At 43.6% G+C, this 16,424-nt stretch overlaps 1 protein-coding gene across 3 annotated transcripts in view; it reads right to left on the bottom strand.

Moving 5' to 3' along the window:
- lmbr1l (limb development membrane protein 1-like) overlaps positions 1-16,424 on the bottom strand; it is a 140,507-nt gene that overhangs the window by 10,981 nt on the left and 113,102 nt on the right. For all 3 annotated transcript variants that reach the window (XM_072493778.1, XM_072493780.1, XM_072493779.1), the window contains 5 exons: positions 13,949-14,026; positions 11,384-11,457; positions 10,419-10,509; positions 8,587-8,653; positions 3,727-3,888 (listed from right to left, as the gene is read on the bottom strand). In XM_072493778.1, the coding sequence (XP_072349879.1) occupies positions 3,727-3,888; positions 8,587-8,653; positions 10,419-10,509; positions 11,384-11,457; positions 13,949-14,026 (472 nt within the window). The remainder of the gene's footprint in view (positions 1-3,726; positions 3,889-8,586; positions 8,654-10,418; positions 10,510-11,383; positions 11,458-13,948; positions 14,027-16,424) is intronic.

The raw sequence follows: 16,424 nt of genomic DNA, 5'->3' as shown, positions 1-16,424 counted from the left end.
TTAATTATTTTAGAACACAGGATTGGAGTCAATAATGCTCAAGTTCTTTCCATATTTTGGATTTATTCCAGCTGGTCAGAGAGTTTAGTTATTGCGAAAGGTTTCCCTTGGTCAAATAAATTACTCAAAGTGAAAAATCAAAAGGCACATTTGTCAATTGGGGAACAGAAGAGTCTGCAAAGCAACGGAATAACATTTAAAAAATACTTTTACAGACAAAAGCATTTAAATTTTAGTCTGAAAACCCATTTCCATATGTCCATGCCAGATATGGGCTGACTGCACCCCTGGAATTCAGTTTTTTGTGTTTATCTCATAGATAGAAGTGTCGGGGTGGGCCATGTGGAAAAACACCAACTCCGGCTCAGTAGTTATACCAGCTACCACTTGCTAGGTGCTTTTGGCATGTCAAAAAAAGTCGGGATAGAAAAGCAGCCTCCACCTACTAGAGCAACAAGGTGGAAAAGGAGGACAAGGGGTAGGAAACACTGATCATATCATATTTAAAATAAATAACTTGAATTTATTTATGCACCTCACTGCAAGCTCCTATTCCTCCCCAACCTAGGGTCCATTAATTAGCACAGCACAGAAAAGCACCAAAAGGTTTTATTACATATTCTAAGGAAGCAGCTAGTCAGTCGGAGTCAGGCTGTTGTATTGAGGATGGAGAATAACTTCATACTCCAGCTTCAAAAATACCTTACTGAAGAAAAACTAACAAAATGGCGATTGGCATCTCTGAAAATCTGTCTGTTAATTTGGGAATACTGCAAACAATAGCAGGTAACTGAACAGTTTCAACAATCTGTGCGAATTATCTTGATAAAACTTATAAATACCATACAATTAAGCACACTTGCTTTTGAAGTATAAAATCCCCTCACAATGTAGAAATGGCCTTTTTATTAAAAGCTGCTAACGTGCCAATATCCACTCCCTTCAATAAGTGGGTACTGATTCCTAATCGCATGGTGCGGGCGAGGCTCTTCATCCCTCCTTATCTCGACCCTTCGGAATGAGTTGCGTCCCTGACTTTGTGCTTGGGCAGCTATTGCATTCAAATTGTTGACAATGAGAGATTAGAAATGGTTCCCAGGAGAGAAAACTTTACACAGCAACATTTCCCAGAGGAATCAGACTGGGATTGTATTTCAGGACAAACGTCACTAGTTACTGACCACAGATCTAACATGGCCAGAGCATAATTTAACCCTTGATGAGGCAAACAGTAAAAAGTCAATTTGGAACCCATTCCAGGCAAAACAAGGAATGCCAGGTTACTACAACAAGGCTCAACATTTTGTACTCCAATCCAAAAACAGTGGGCAGGATTCTCCCGTTCCCCCAGCCGCACGTTCCTCAGCGGTGCAATGCTATCTTCCCGCCACTTGTCAATGGGATTTCCCATTGAAATAACTCCACGTCACTGGGAAACGTAAATCACACGGCCGGAGAATTCGGGCCAGTAATTGGCTCTGTTGACCGATGTGAACAAGCATACTGCAATCAAAATCTTCAGTTGTCCCTCCCCATTGGGCAAATTTAAGCAATAATGTTAACAAGTGGCTCCAGAATTAACAACAGCCGAAAGGGGATGCTAATGCTATAGTAACCGTATACACGATTTGCAGTGGCAAGGAAGCCAAGTCTTAGAATGAATGTTCAATTTGGATCGAAGTGGTACCAAAAACAGTGCATTTGGGACAGTTGAGAATAAATAAAACCCAATTTTGTGTTAATTTACAGTCATTTCTTCCCCCTCAAACAGAGTATAAAGGTATAATTTGATATAGCATTTAGGGCGAAGGCGGGATTAGGCTATTGAGTTGGATGATTAGCCATGATCATAATGAATGGCAGAGCAGGTTCGAAGGGCCGAATGGTCTCCTCCTACTCCTATTTTCTATGTATCTATGTAAAGACGTAGGAACAGAAGTAGGCCATTTGGTCTGGTCTTAATTAGTTTTGGTAACTTGGCAGTAGATCGACAGGTTTGGAGAAGGCCCAGGAGAGCAGCACGGTACTAATTCTTGCTGGGGTAGAGTTTCATGGTGCCTGCAGCCATCTAGTAACTCACCCCCAAGTGGCCATTCTTAATTTGTCAGCAGGCTATTGCAAACGGATGAAGCAGGGAGATCAGGAAAAAGAGAGTGAGGAAAAGAAATATTAGACATGCCGAGTAATAGCTTGACCAAAAAGGTGCGTTTTTGAGGAGAATCATAAAAGGCGAGAAAGGAGGAGATGCAGAGGGGTTTGGGGAGAGAATTCCAGAGCTTGGAGCCTAGCAAGAAGGCAACATAGACAAGAGGCTAGATTCAGAGGAATGGAATTGGAGTCGTGGTGCTAGAGGAGGTTACATCAAGCGGGATGGCAATGAAAATGAAAATCGCTCATTGTCACAAGCAGGCTTCAAATGAAGTTACTGTGAAAAGCCCCTAGTCGCCACATTCCGGCGCCTGCTCGGGGAGGCTGGTACGGGATTTGCAATTTGCAAACAGCTTGGCTCAACCCTGGTCAGGACGGGGGATGGGTTGAGGGAGGTTGAATTTGTGGCAGGAGCCAAGACAAAATATTTTTTTTTTTTTAAATTTAAAAAGGGGAGAGAAAAACACTACAATTCAGACCAATCCAAGGTAAACAGGCCTGAAGCAGCATCTGGGCCTTTCAAGAATCTGAAACCCACTAGAAGTGGTTCAAGCTGTTGATGGCATTGCCAGCCACCAAGGCCACGTGTACTGGCTGACAAAGCTGTTCTGTGCTCGCTGTTCTGCATATATCCCTTCAGCCAGTGAAGAACTTAGGAGGCCAGGAAAAGTCCACCATTAAGAATTGAATAGGGTGACGCAGTAGTGAGCACTGCTGCCTCACGGCGTCGAGGGCCAATCCCGGCCCTGGGTCACTGCCTGTGTGGAGTTTGCACATTCTCCCAGTGTCTGCGTGGGTTTCGCCCCCACAACCCAAAGATGTGCTGGTTAGGTGGATTGGCCACGCTAAATTACCCTTAATTGGAAAAGCATTTTTTAAAAAAATTGAACAATTAGTTGCTCCCTAATGTTGTGGAAACTGAAGAATGGCCTGAAGCCCTGAGGCAAACACATCTTGGAGCAACTCTGCAAGAGAACTTGGTCAGAGAATTGTGCTTAAAGCATCCAAGCTAACCTCATTCCAGAAGATGCACCATTGCTCAGCAAAATTATATTTGTTGTGTAATGGACTGGTTCACATGGCTATAGAATGTTAGCCGGTACGCTATGGTGAAGCCTAGCATCTCATACCTACATATAAATACCTACCTGATACAAGGAGGCAGTTTTATTGAGACCAGCTATCTTGGTAGTAGCATTCAATTAGGATTTTGTACCCAACTATTGAAAGGAGTTCAAATTACTAGTTATCCACACACTTAAAACATTAAAAACCTCCAGCTATGTGGATCACCAAGTCCCATTACACTCCTAATATAATTAGAGTTCTAAAAAGAGTTCAAGCTATTTTTGAATGTACCTTGGTCTCGTCAAGATGTAGCCAATCAGAATGCCTGACAGGAGGGGAGAATACCTAGTGCCCAGTGTGCTGTTCAACACCTAAATCACAAAAACGTGGAGAAAACAACCTTCTTTTCAGCTGCAAGATTTACTAGTGTCATAATGCTGTTGGCACCTGTACATCAAGTCATCCTCAACCCCAAGGAACTGCCCAAGCACCTGTACAGGTATTACTTACCAAATGCATGGAGAAGCTCTGCTTGCATAGACCTGGTGAATTTTTTAACCAGGCACATTGCAGTAAGGCCAGCAAAAAGCATGTTGTAGAGAAAGATGATGTAAAAATTTCCCAGCCAGTTAAAACTGCCAAAGTTCCCCAACAGGTCAAAGTTTGTTATTCCTAAAAAGGGGAAAAAGAAATAATTGTTTTAATGGGAAGTAATATTCAGAAAATGAAAAGTAGCCTTAAGGAATTTACATTGGTAAACATAATGTTACTGTGCCGAGAAGGGTAAAAATTATAGTTAGATTCATGCTGGACACAATCTGTGTGTGTGGGGGGTGGGGGTTTTGATTCCAACTGTGATTCTATTGTGCTTAGAGGGGTCTGCGACATGAAGAGTAAATAAACCAGCAGTGGTTGCTCAGCAACTGGGGCCTTGCATGGTAGAGAAGCTCTTACATTGGAGATACGTAGTGAGAGAAGGCAGCTCCCACAGCTCTGCTGGAAGCAATTGGTTTTAGAAGACTAAAGAGGGAGCATCACTTAGGCTGTAGAGTAATAGTTAAGAAAAAAGTTGGATTTCCAGCATCTAGTTAAGGAAACCCAGAAGCGTCCAAGAAGTCTGGAGTTAACAGAACAGAGGAAACTGGGAACCAGAACAGGTTTCTGTTTAGTAAAGTCACAGAGTTGAAAAGGCATCGGATTGAGAGGCGCCAGAAAGTTATCTGCCGTAGTGCTACGGTTTGAGAGAAATTACCACAATTTGGGAGACATTTGAAATAATTGTGGGAATCAGTGGGTGGACCTCAGTTTGTGCAAAAGTCTTTAAGACAAAGGAAACCTGAACAGAGGTGTAAAATCTGGTTTGAAAGTGTGACTTCTGAAAGTGAAATTTGAAATCACTGGTGTGGAAGCCAGAGTTCAGTGAGACAAGGCGGCTCACGGGTTAAGAATCAAGAAATTGCACGGGGGCAGCACGGTAGCCTTGTGGATAGCACAATTGCTTCACAGCTCCAGGGTCCCAGGTTCGATTCCGGCTTGGATCACTGTCTGTGCGGAGTCTGCACGTCCTCCCCGTGTGTGCGTGGGTTTCCTCCGGGTGCTCCGGTTTCCTCCCACAGTCCAAAGATGTGCAGGTTAGGTGGATTGGCCATGATAAATTGCCCTGAGTGTCCAAAATTGCCCTTAGTGTTGGGTGGGGTTACTGAGTTATGGGGATAGGGTGGCGGTGTTGACCTTGGGTAGGGTGCTCTTTCCAAGAGCCGGTGCAGACTTGATGGGCCGAATGGCCTCCTTCTGCACTGTAAATTCTATGAAATCTATGAAATCCACAGACATTCACTGGTTCAGAGAAGAGTGCGTCTTACCACAGTCATCTTGTGTGCTTAAAGGGGACTTTGTGTTAATGAGACAATTGTCGTTTAAGATGTACTTCGTAATCAGTGTTGGTCTTAAAATCTGTGTTGAATTGTTAAGCTAAGAGGGCGTAATAATAATCCAATTGTTTTATGTTTAATTTTTTTGTTAAAGCTAATTAACGGTTCTGTAACTTTTTCTATAAAATGCAGAAGAACAAAAAGTACATGTTATGGTCTTTTGAGCCAGGTTCAATTCTGCGATCATAACATGGAAAGGGTTATTGGGTGCTGATTAGTAATAATTTGTTGGGATATTTTGAAACATGGAAAGCAAGTTACTGGAAGCCGAATAGTAAAACTTGGTCTGGGACTTATTGTTAAATGGTGGCATCTCTGTGAATCCTTTTAAATGAGAAGTGGGATACTGGACAATGAGATATTGTACAGGTTAGAATCCAACAGTGACATTGGAAATTGCTAAGATTTTCTTGAAGTTGTAACTTGACTGGTACAGAAAGTAAAGAAGAGTAATTGGGTAATTGATTGGTAGATAAATTGCAGTGGGGATTACCTGCCGAGGCAAGGAAAGTTGAAATTATCAAATTGCGAATTGTGATGAGGATGCTGGGATCCTACAGCAAGATCTGGACAGGTTGGGAGAGTGGGAAAACCAATGGCAGATGCAGTATAATTTGGATAAGTGTGAGGTTATTCATTTTGGAAGCAAAAACAGGAAGGCAGATTCCTATCTGAATGGTTGTAAATTGGGAGAGGGGAGTGTGCAGTGGGACCTGGGTGTCCTTTGTGCACCATTTGCTGGAGGTAAGCTGCAGGTGCAGCAGGCGGTAAAGAAGGCTAATAGTATGTTGGCCTTCATTGCGAGAGGTTTTGAGTATAGAAGCAGGGATGTGTTGCTGCAATTGTACAGGGCCTTGGTGAGGTCACACCTGGAGTATTGTGTGCAGTCTTGGTCTCCTTCTCTGAGGAAGGATGTTCTTGCTCTCGAGGGAGTGCAGCGAAGGTTTACCAGACTGATTCCAGGGATGGCGGGACTGTTATACGAGGAGAGATTGACTAGGTTGGGATTGTTCTCGCTGGAATTCAGAAGAATGAGGGAGGAATCTCATAGAGACTTATAAAATTTTAATGGGACTAGACCGGGTAGATACAGGGCAGATGTTACCAATGATGGGTGTGTCCAGAACCAGGGGTCACAGTCTGAGGATTCGGGGTAAACCATTTCGGACAGATATAAGGAGACATTTCTTCACACAAAGAGTGGTGAGCCTGTGGAATTCATTGTCACAGGAAGTAGTGGATACTAAAACTTTGAATATATTCAAGAGGCGGCTGGATATAGCACTTGGGGAGAATGGGATCAAAGGCTATGGGGAGAAAGCAGGAATAGGCTATTGAGTTGGATGATCAGCCATGATGGTGATGAATGGCGGAGCGGGCTTGAAGGGCCAAAAGGCCTCCTCCTGCTCCTATCTTCTACGTATCTCTATAAAAGCATTGGCAGACCAATTTTTTTTAAAAAAAATTTTAAAGAGAGAAATAGAATTAGCCAAAATTCAATTACAAATAAATGCAGGGCAAGGAGAAAGATAAAGAAATATCAACAAAAGAAGAAATAAATAACAATGAAGAAATTTGAAAAGCAGGAAAAGGGGGGAAAAAAAGAAAGAGTGCACTTTTGAAAGGAAATTGAAATGAGGATGCTGGATGTGGAAGTGAAAAGATTAGCAATGGCAGAAAGAGAATTTAAGCTTAAAATGCTGGCAGCAGTGACACACTAGAACAGATTGAGGAAGGAAGTAGTTCAAGACATGAACCTAGTGGGGAAATGTCAAGCTCCTCCAAAATTTGAAGAAAAGGATTTGGAAGCATTCTTTATTTCTTTTGAAAAAAGGTAGCTAAACAGATGAAATGGCCAACATAAATTTGGACATTACTTTTAAAGTAGACTGGTAGGTATCTATAGAATATGTAGTAAATAAAGCAATCCTTTGTGCGTGCGAGTTGGTTCCGGAGGAGTACATGCAGAAATTTCGAAATGCAAGAAGACAGCCTGGATAAATTCCTATTCAATTTGAGTGAAGCAAAATTATTTGGCTGTTGGATCCGGGCATTAAAAGAACATATGAAACCTTAGAGAGGTGATTCTTTTAGAAGAATTTAAAGATTCACTTCTTTTAGTTATTAGACACATGTTGAGGAACACAAAGTTAAAACAGCTAGTCAGTTAGGTGATTACAAACTGGTCCTTCGAACTAAATCTTTTTTCACTAAAAAATTATCTTGCAATTCTCTGAAGTTAGTGTTTGCTGAAGTACAGTACCATAAAACACCCACAAAAATCAAAAATAAGCTTTGCATTTTTTTTTAAATAAATAAAAGGAACACCACGGCCAACAGATAAATTCTGCGTCAGTAGTGCAGACTAGGTTCAATTCCTGAACTCTCAAGATACTCAATTCTCAGCCATGACTGAAGCAATAGTGCTACAATTTTCTGCAGTGTTCCTTTGCTCGGCATGGAGAAATAAAAAAGGCCAAGGTTTTGGCTGGATTACTATCCAGATATGCATTTGCACCTTCTTTAATAATTGGTCAACAGTCATTATATCACAGATAGGGATCCAAACACATGCAACTATATTCCGGTGAGGGAACCAATGCTTCCCGGGGGGGGGGGGGGGGAGAAAGAGAAAGATATTTTAAAAACCAAGGCTACATAAATTCTCCAAGATAACACAAGGCAGGAAAAGCTGAATTTTGTATATGCAGGTTTTGCAAACTAAAAATGGGGCTTTGAACACCAAGTGGCCTTAGTGGAGTTTGGTGCCACCTGCAGGCAGCCTTAAGTAACTTAAATCCTAGCAGCAACGGTGCTCACAAGATGCCATCAGGGCCAAAGGCATGTCATGACTTGTGTAAAGCAAATTTGTTTTTATTGCATTTGCTTCTGGGATCTCTAATTAGCATTTTGGAGATCACATTCCACAATTTAATCTGTTTTTCTCAGGAAACAGAAAACCAGTGCCTTCCTTGCATTATACAAAGGGGTAACTATTCCTCATTATCAAATATCATATTAATGTTCTCTGGTTACCAAAGGCAATATGAAAAGCAGCAGCAAAAGGTCACACAAATAGTCTCGTTAACAGGGAGCGGATTCACTCATTGCTATTGGTTACATTCAGAGAAGTCACAAAAATGACTCATGGGTAATAAATGACAGGTGCAGTGCAGTTTATACAGTGGATTTTTCAGAGATCCTAATTTAAAATCAACAAATTCTGCAGGGGAGGGGGGCTATTTCCCCTCATGCAATCAGCAAGACACACTGAACCTGGTTGACTTTATCATAAAGGGTTTCATTCCCCTCCCTAGTCTGAACAGGTTGAAGTTGATTAAAACATCCAACACTGCCCCAGTGGGGATGTGTAAAGTTAGCAGACCTGGAAGATTTAAAACAGCAGCTACAGGCACTGGAGAAATGTACAGTTTCTTACCGAGTGTCCGGGAGAATACTGGCAGGGCTGAGCTCAGAACAAGCAGTGACACACAGTTCCCGATTATCTAGATGAAACAGATCAGAAGATTTTACACAGAACGAGAAAGATAATGAAACCAGGTCTGGCAGCATCTGTAGGGAGTGAAAAGAGCATCTGGACTCGAAACGTTAGCTCTTTTCTCTCCCTACAGATGCTGCCAGACCTGCTGAGATTTTCCAGCATTTTCTCTTCAGTTTCAGATTCCAGCATCCGCAGTAATTTGCTTTTATTAAGATAATGGCATCCTTCAAACACCCTTGATCGTGCCACATCTGGGAACAGTGTGTCCAGTTTTGGTCCCCTCAAATAGTGCAGGATAGCAAGGCTGTGGAAAAGGTTTACATGAGGGCTACTTGACTGATACCAGGATAGGCAAAGAGAACCAGGGCTTTTTATTTTTGGAACAGATCAACTGATACGGAGATTCTGCAAAGTAATTTTTATTTTTCTACAAGTGTAAGTGTCTTCATGCACACTTTTGATTCCTGGACTGATTATGAGCCAATTGCACTACATTATGAATGCTCCTTCCATGACCAACAAGTCCTGTTGGGAATTGAACCTGGAGCTTCTGGTAGGTAGGGACACTACCACTGCGCAACAAGACCCCCCTGTCTTAAAGAAATTAAGGATTAGACTCAGTCCATGGATAGACTACAAACTAGATAGGTTAGGAAAGACCGATAACTTGAGCATTGGTGACAAAAAGCATAGAATACGGTTGGATGCTTTTTGCATAGTCTTAAACTCTGAAGTAAATTGACAGCAAGTGAATGCAGGTTCACCATAAGCATTTACAAAGGAAATTGGTCATGTTCCTGACACCTCTATATACAGAAGTAGCGGAATTACAGCAGGCCAGGGTCACAAGTCATTGTTTGGTCACCTCCAGGATTTGAAGAGGATTGCTGCAGAGTTTTGTTTCGCAAACTGAACAAATGTTTTTGTTTTCATTTTCAAAATGTGCCTTAAATGACACTGCCAGTGAGATAGTTGGGGTGGTGTGTGTAAGCTACAGTACATAGGGACCAGGAAGGTGGTCTTTGCCGGTCCTTACCATATTTCACTGATGACAATACTAAATATTAATCACGGCATAACAGAAACTGAATGGACTAGCCACAAAATTACTGTGGCTCCAAGAGCAGGTCAGAGGCTGGGAATCCTGCGGTGAGTAACTCCCCCTCTGACTCTCCAAAGCCTGTCCACCATCTACAAGGCACAAGCCAGGAGTGTGATGGAATACTCCCCACTTGGCTGGATGAGTGCAGTTCCAACACCACAAGCAGCTTGACACTATGCACTAAAAAAGCAGCCCCGCTTGATTGGCATCCCATCCGCCACCGACGCACAGTGGCAGCCGTGTGTACCATCTACAAGATGCACCGCAGCAACTCACAAGGCTTGCCATCATCTTCAAGGGCAATGAAACTTGGGCAATAATTTCTGGCCTAGCCAGCCATGAAAGAATCAAAAAAATCCACAAGAACAAGCTTAACAGTGCTGCCTACAGTCACTGAGCTTTGGGTAACTATAACCAGTCATTCTCCCCCCCCCCCCCCCCCCCCCCCGGTGTGGTTCCTCTTTGTAGATTTAAAAATAATCATATTTACATACACTTTAAGAATCAGAGAAACTAAATGGAAGATTTTGACTCCTCTTCCCCAAAGGGTTGCCACGCCATTACCCAAACGTGTAACTGACACAAGAAAGCAACTAGAACAATGTGGCATTTTATAATACAACACCAGTCCTCAAACAGGAAGCAACAGACTGATTTCCAACCTTACCTTAGTCATGGTGGTGTCCTGCTTCCTGGGAGCAAGCTTGATGAAAAATGGTGAACTGTAAAACCCAACAACTGATGACACCATTAAGTAACTGCATTGAAGTCAAGGTGCAAATAAAATATTCAAAAACATGTCAGACAAGAGAACCAGAAACTATTGGGCCAACTTATGGCCGAGAAGTTAAACCGAGTCTGCCCTCTCAGCTGGACCCAGGAACACACAATCACCATCCAAATAAAGAGGTCAGGCCTCCCCAATGTCGTGGCCAATCTTTGTCCCTCAACTTATTCTGATCATTGCAAAATTGTTTCGGAGAGTTCACTTTGTACAATGGTCTATATATTTCCTAAATTACAGAGGTAACAAGTGCTGGAGGATAGGAGCACGTCCTTCGTTCAGCACTGGGCCATGCACTCCCTGGCCAAAGCCCCTGGCCAAAGCGTGTGCCAGACAAGCAAAGAGGAAACAAGAGGCTGCTCCACCAAGTCCTTTCTAACTGAGTCCAGAGGAAGGATTCAGGGTGGTGGGGTACAGCGTGGTTGAGAGGGGACAGCTGTCATTCATGGCAGTCTTTGGGCAGGGCCTTGCACAGGCTTCTTTGGACACCATGGGTGGATTCTCCGGCCACGCCTACCCAATCAGAAATCCCCAGCAATTGCGAATGGGTAACAAAAGGCAGCAGCTCAAGGTGATTCGCCGCCACCTTACACGGCAATTCAGGATAGGCAATAAATGTTGGCTTTCTCAGCCACATACACACACACATCCCATTAACAAATAAAAAAACTGGAGGCAGGAGATTGGGAACATACCCTCACTCACTATGGTACTTGGCCTGTGCCTTCTACAGGTGGCGAAGACTCAATAATGTGGGGCCTGGAGGAAAACCTGGTGAGCACAAAAGGGAAAATGACCCAACACTGTGGGGCTCTGTCTGCTTTTACAGAACAAACATTAAAGGATACAATATGAGAATGACTTCTACAGCTGCTCCAAGTGAACCAAACATAGAGAGAGAGTCTTTTCCTAGAAGAGGATTCTGGAATAGAAAAAGCAGTCATGTAACTACAATTGGCTTTAGAGTGTGCGCACGCGCATATATGCAAGGGTAGTGAGCGAGGCGGTGGGGAAGAAAGAAAGGAGAGCGAGTGAGAAGATCAGGAGGAGGGCTCCTGGGTAATGGTCAATACACAAAAAGGTTACTACTGGCATACAGTTGAGATATCAACCCACAGTCAAATGACTTCCAACACCCTCGGCCCAGGTCCAAAAGAAAGGCCATTAATACACTGGACAGCTACCAGTATCTGTAGCACTGGAGTTCAGCATAAGTGGGCAGGATACAAAATCCAGAAACATACCTCCACAGGAATAACCTGCAAACTCGCAGCTGGGGGGGGGGGCGCACAATAGACGCATTGTACAGGGTCATTGTACAATCAGCTCTTCTTCAGAGCCAGAGAGGAGTTGAGAAGGCTCAACCAGTCTTTTTACCCACCTTTTTCCTTTCCAGACAGACCTACAGTGCACATTCCAGCATTTTCTGTTCTTCATTCAGACATGGCATGTACATGGTACAAGAGCTCCTCCACCAGGTTATTAAAGGTACAGCATGATGCACATTGAAAACTGTTTAGGGTCCACATCATATACTGCAGCACAAGTAGCAACTCAAGAGGCCATTTGGGAAACTATATATATAATTGATTTTTGTAAAGGTTGACCTCGTTTCTCACTTGCAATACAACAAAGAGTTTATCGAGCATTTGTAATTCAGCATGGTGGCACAGTGGTTAGCACTGCTGCCTCACGGCGCCGAGGTCCCAGGTGCGATCCCAGCCCCGGATCACTGTCCGTGTGGAGTTTGCACATTCTCCCCGTGTCTGCGTGGGTCTCACCCCCACAATCCAAAGATGTGCAGGGCAGGTGGATTGGCCACGCTAAATTGCCCCTTAATTAGAAAAAAATGAATTGGGTACTCTAAATTTTTTTATTTTTTTTTTAAAATGTTTATAGAGTTGCTGGGGAGCTTGCTGTCAAAACACTTCTTTTCCATAGAATCCCTGCAGTGCAGGAGGCCATTCGGCCCATAGAATCTGCACTGACCCTCGAAAGAGCACCCCACCTCATCTCCATAACCCGACCTTTTTTTTTTTAATAAATTGATCCCCCCCCCGCCCCCCCCCCCCCCCCCCCAATTAAGGGGCAGTTTAGCGTGGCCAATCCACCTACCCTGCACATCTTTGGGTTGTGGGGGCGAAACCCACGCAGACACGGGGAGAATGTGCAAACTCCACACGGACAGTGACCCAGAGCCGGGATCGAACCCGGGTCCTCAGCGGCATGAGGCTGCAGTGCCGCCCTCCCATAACCTAACCTGCACATCCCTGGACACTAAAGGGGCAATTTAACATGGTCAATCCACCTAACCTGCACATCTTTGGACACTATGGGGCAAATTAACATGACCAATCCACCTAACCTGCACATCTTTGGACACTAAGGGACAATTTAGCACGGCCAATCCACCTAACCTGCACATCTTTGGACACCAAGAGACAATTTAGCATGGCCAATCCACCTAACCTGCACATCATTGGACACTGAGGGACAATTTATCATGGCCAATCCACCTAACCTGCACATCTTTGGACACGAAGGGACAATTTAGCACGGTCAATCCACCTAACCTGCACATCTTTGGACACTAAGGGACAATTTAGCATGGCCAATCCACCTAACCTGCACATCTTTGGACTGTGGGAGGAAACCGGAGCACCCGGAGGAAAAGACACTGGGAGAACGTGCAGACTCCAAACAAGACAGTCACCCAAGGCTGGAATTAAACTCAGGTCCCTGGTGCTGTGAGGTAGCAGTGCTAACCGCTATGTCGCCCATTTTGCAAGTGAATAAACAGCAGTTTTAATAAGGGAGCAGCACCAAGCTCTGTTACACACATGTGCATTCAGAATTAAACATCCCAACTTATGGAGCTAATTATACATACTAAAGTGGCTTCTATCTTAAGATTTGGTTTCACTCACTGCAACAGGACATTTTAGGTAGTCAATATGGTTTGAGAACCTATAACATGCAACTGTCCCAACATTTGAGCACCGGTTGCATTCACCTAACTTTGGAGACTTTCCCTTACTGATGATATTTGGAAACTATAAAGCCACCAGACCATGGTAGTTCCTGATACAGGACAGCAGCCAGACAAAAGCTACAGGAACAGGGCTGGGAAATTCCAGGTACTACACTTCACAAGGTGTGCCACAGGAAGAGGTCATTCAACCTCTTAACCTGCTGCACCATTCAACTAGATCACAGCTCAGTAACCCTCAATATCTGCACATAACCAAAAGAAAAATCACGCTGACTTTCCCAACTCAAGGATGTGCAGCTTTTTTAAAAATCAGAGGGGCCGAGATGAAATGTTTCATGCAACCAGGTTGTCTAGATGGTTCTCAGACATACAGGAGCATAACACATAGCAGAATTAAATGATATGTTTTGCTTTTCTTTACCTGCATTCCTTTGGGCATGGCCGTTTCATCAATAAGTAATTCAAGAACATGGAATCCCACCAGGAGGATGGAGATACCCTGAAATTACAGCAGAACAATCAATTGAGAAGAACAGTGTACTCCAACTTTCCCCAGTTGACAAGACATTTCATTCCCAGAGTGGTCGAGATGAAGCTACATTGCTCTTTGTGTTTCAGAAGCGCTGTCTTTATGGCCCTTAAACTGATGGGGGGGATGATTTAAAAAAAAAAAAGTTTGGAACAATCCCAACCAAAAGCTTAGAGCAAGAGTCCCTTGTACAACCCTTTGTCACACACAAACACAACAACAGGAGTTGCAGAACACAAATAGGACGCCTTATGTGGCATTTGGCCCATGGTGCACCTCAGCTGGAAGGGCTTGGGGCCGAATGCAGCTGCTAAAACCTCGACTTGTGCAGTCGCAGACACCCTCACTTGGGGATTACAACATTCAAGAAAATCACAACGACAACACTTGGTTTGATCATGTGCACCAGTTAAATAGTGAAGTTTTATTTATGGATTGAGTAATGTGCAATTCCTGGCTCACGCTGCATCGGGAGTCAAACAGAAGCCAATCATGTTTGTGCCAAAGGTCAGCCAACAGTTCAACTTCTCAGTGAGGTCTTTCATGTGAAGTTGAGTTTTCTGGATTCAACCAAAACAAGCAATCAATTAACTTCTGCATAAAACAAGTTTCTTTCAAAACTAAAGGGCCGTACATCATTTAGTTTTTGACTTATACAAATGAGTCACTCCTTAAAAAAACCAGTTCCATGCAAACTTACAGCTAAAGGGACAGGCGGACTCGACTGAATACTTTGTTCAAAGATGTATAAATGGCAGCAAACATAAACTCAGCCCACTACTTATTAAACCTGTAGAAATGAAGCAATTACATTTTTAGTTGACCTTTTTTGTATATTTGTTGCTGGGATTTGAGCATCACTGTCGGTCCAGCATTTGAGGCCCATCACTAATTGCCCTTTCTTGAACCGCTGCAGTTCATCTGCTGTGGTTATGGTGCCCAGTGTTAGAAAAGGAGTTCCAGGATTTTTACCTAGCAACAGTTAAGGAATAGCAATATAGTTCCAAGACAGGATGGTGTGGGGCTTGGGAGGGGAACTTTTAAGCAGCAGCATTCCCGTGTAACTGCTACAATTGTCCCTCCCTCGAGATGGTAAAGATCACAGGTTTGGAAAGTGCTGTCGAAGGAGCCTTGGTGAGTTGCTGCAGTGCATCTTGCAGATGGAACACACGGCTGCCACTGTGTATTGGTGCTGGAAGGAGTGAATGTTTGTGGGTGGGGTGCCAATCAAGCGAGGTTGTTTTGTCCTGGATGGTGTTGAGCTTCTTGAGTGTTGTTGGAGCTGCACTCATCCAGGCAAGTGGAGACTATTCCATCACACTCCTAACTTGTGCCTTGTAGATGGTGGGACAGGGGGGGAAAAAAGAGGGAGTGAGGAGAGGAGAGAACTGCAACGGTTAAGATACTAACTCCAGAGTAAAACTGGAATGGAGTGGCACAGGCGCCATCGAGCAAGCTCAAGCTAGTTGAGAACGTAACTGGCAAACATAGAACATAGAACAATACAGCGCAGTACAGGCCCTTCGGCCCACGATGTTGCACCGAAACAAAAGCCATCTAACCTACACTATGCCATTATCATCCATATGTTTATCCAATAAACTTTTAAATGCCCTCAATGTTGGCGAGTTCACTACTGTAGCAGGTAGGGCATTCCACGGCCTCACTACTCTTTGCGTAAAGAACCTACCTCTGACCTCTGTCCTATATCTATTACCCCTCAGTTTAAAGTTATGTCCCCTCGTGCCAGCCATATCCATCCGCGGGAGAAGGCTCTCACTGTCCACCCTATCTAACCCCCTGATCATTTTGTATGCCTCTATTAAGTCTCCTCTTAACCTTCTTCTCTCTAACGAAAACAGGCCCAGTCTTTCCTATTCATAAAGGAATATGCTCTTGGAAAGGTCAACTAACCTCCCCAACATGACCTTTTAAGAAATGGACTCCCAAGAAGCTATGTTTGCCCATCAAATTTCTTAACATAGCTTTCCAGTTGCTAGAAAATGCTAATCTCAGCAATTGAAAAGGTTTTAGGTAGACCAAGACTTTACACACCACCCATTCCTGATGGGATTAGCAGAGGAACACTCAGGATTTCTATAAACAGCACAAAAAGACAACTGGCAAACTTTTGCATTCAGTCATTCAACCCAAAACAAGCTGGAATACCTCTTACACCAAAAGAAAAAGGTCAGACTACAAAGTGTGCCGCTGTCCCCAGGTGACATTTGACAGTAGGTTGGCTGCATTTAGTTGGCAAAGCATTAAAAACAGTTTACAGAACACTTTGTAGTTAAATGTTCTGTGAGATCAGTAATTCTGCACAATGAGTGCACAAGATGTGATTAGGTACACTGCATTCTATGCT

This window comes from Scyliorhinus torazame, chromosome X (genome assembly GCF_047496885.1).
Source record: "Scyliorhinus torazame isolate Kashiwa2021f chromosome X, sScyTor2.1, whole genome shotgun sequence".
In the NCBI taxonomy this organism is placed as follows: Eukaryota; Metazoa; Chordata; class Chondrichthyes; order Carcharhiniformes; family Scyliorhinidae; genus Scyliorhinus; species Scyliorhinus torazame.
This window is presented reverse-complemented; position numbering and strand designations above follow the sequence as displayed.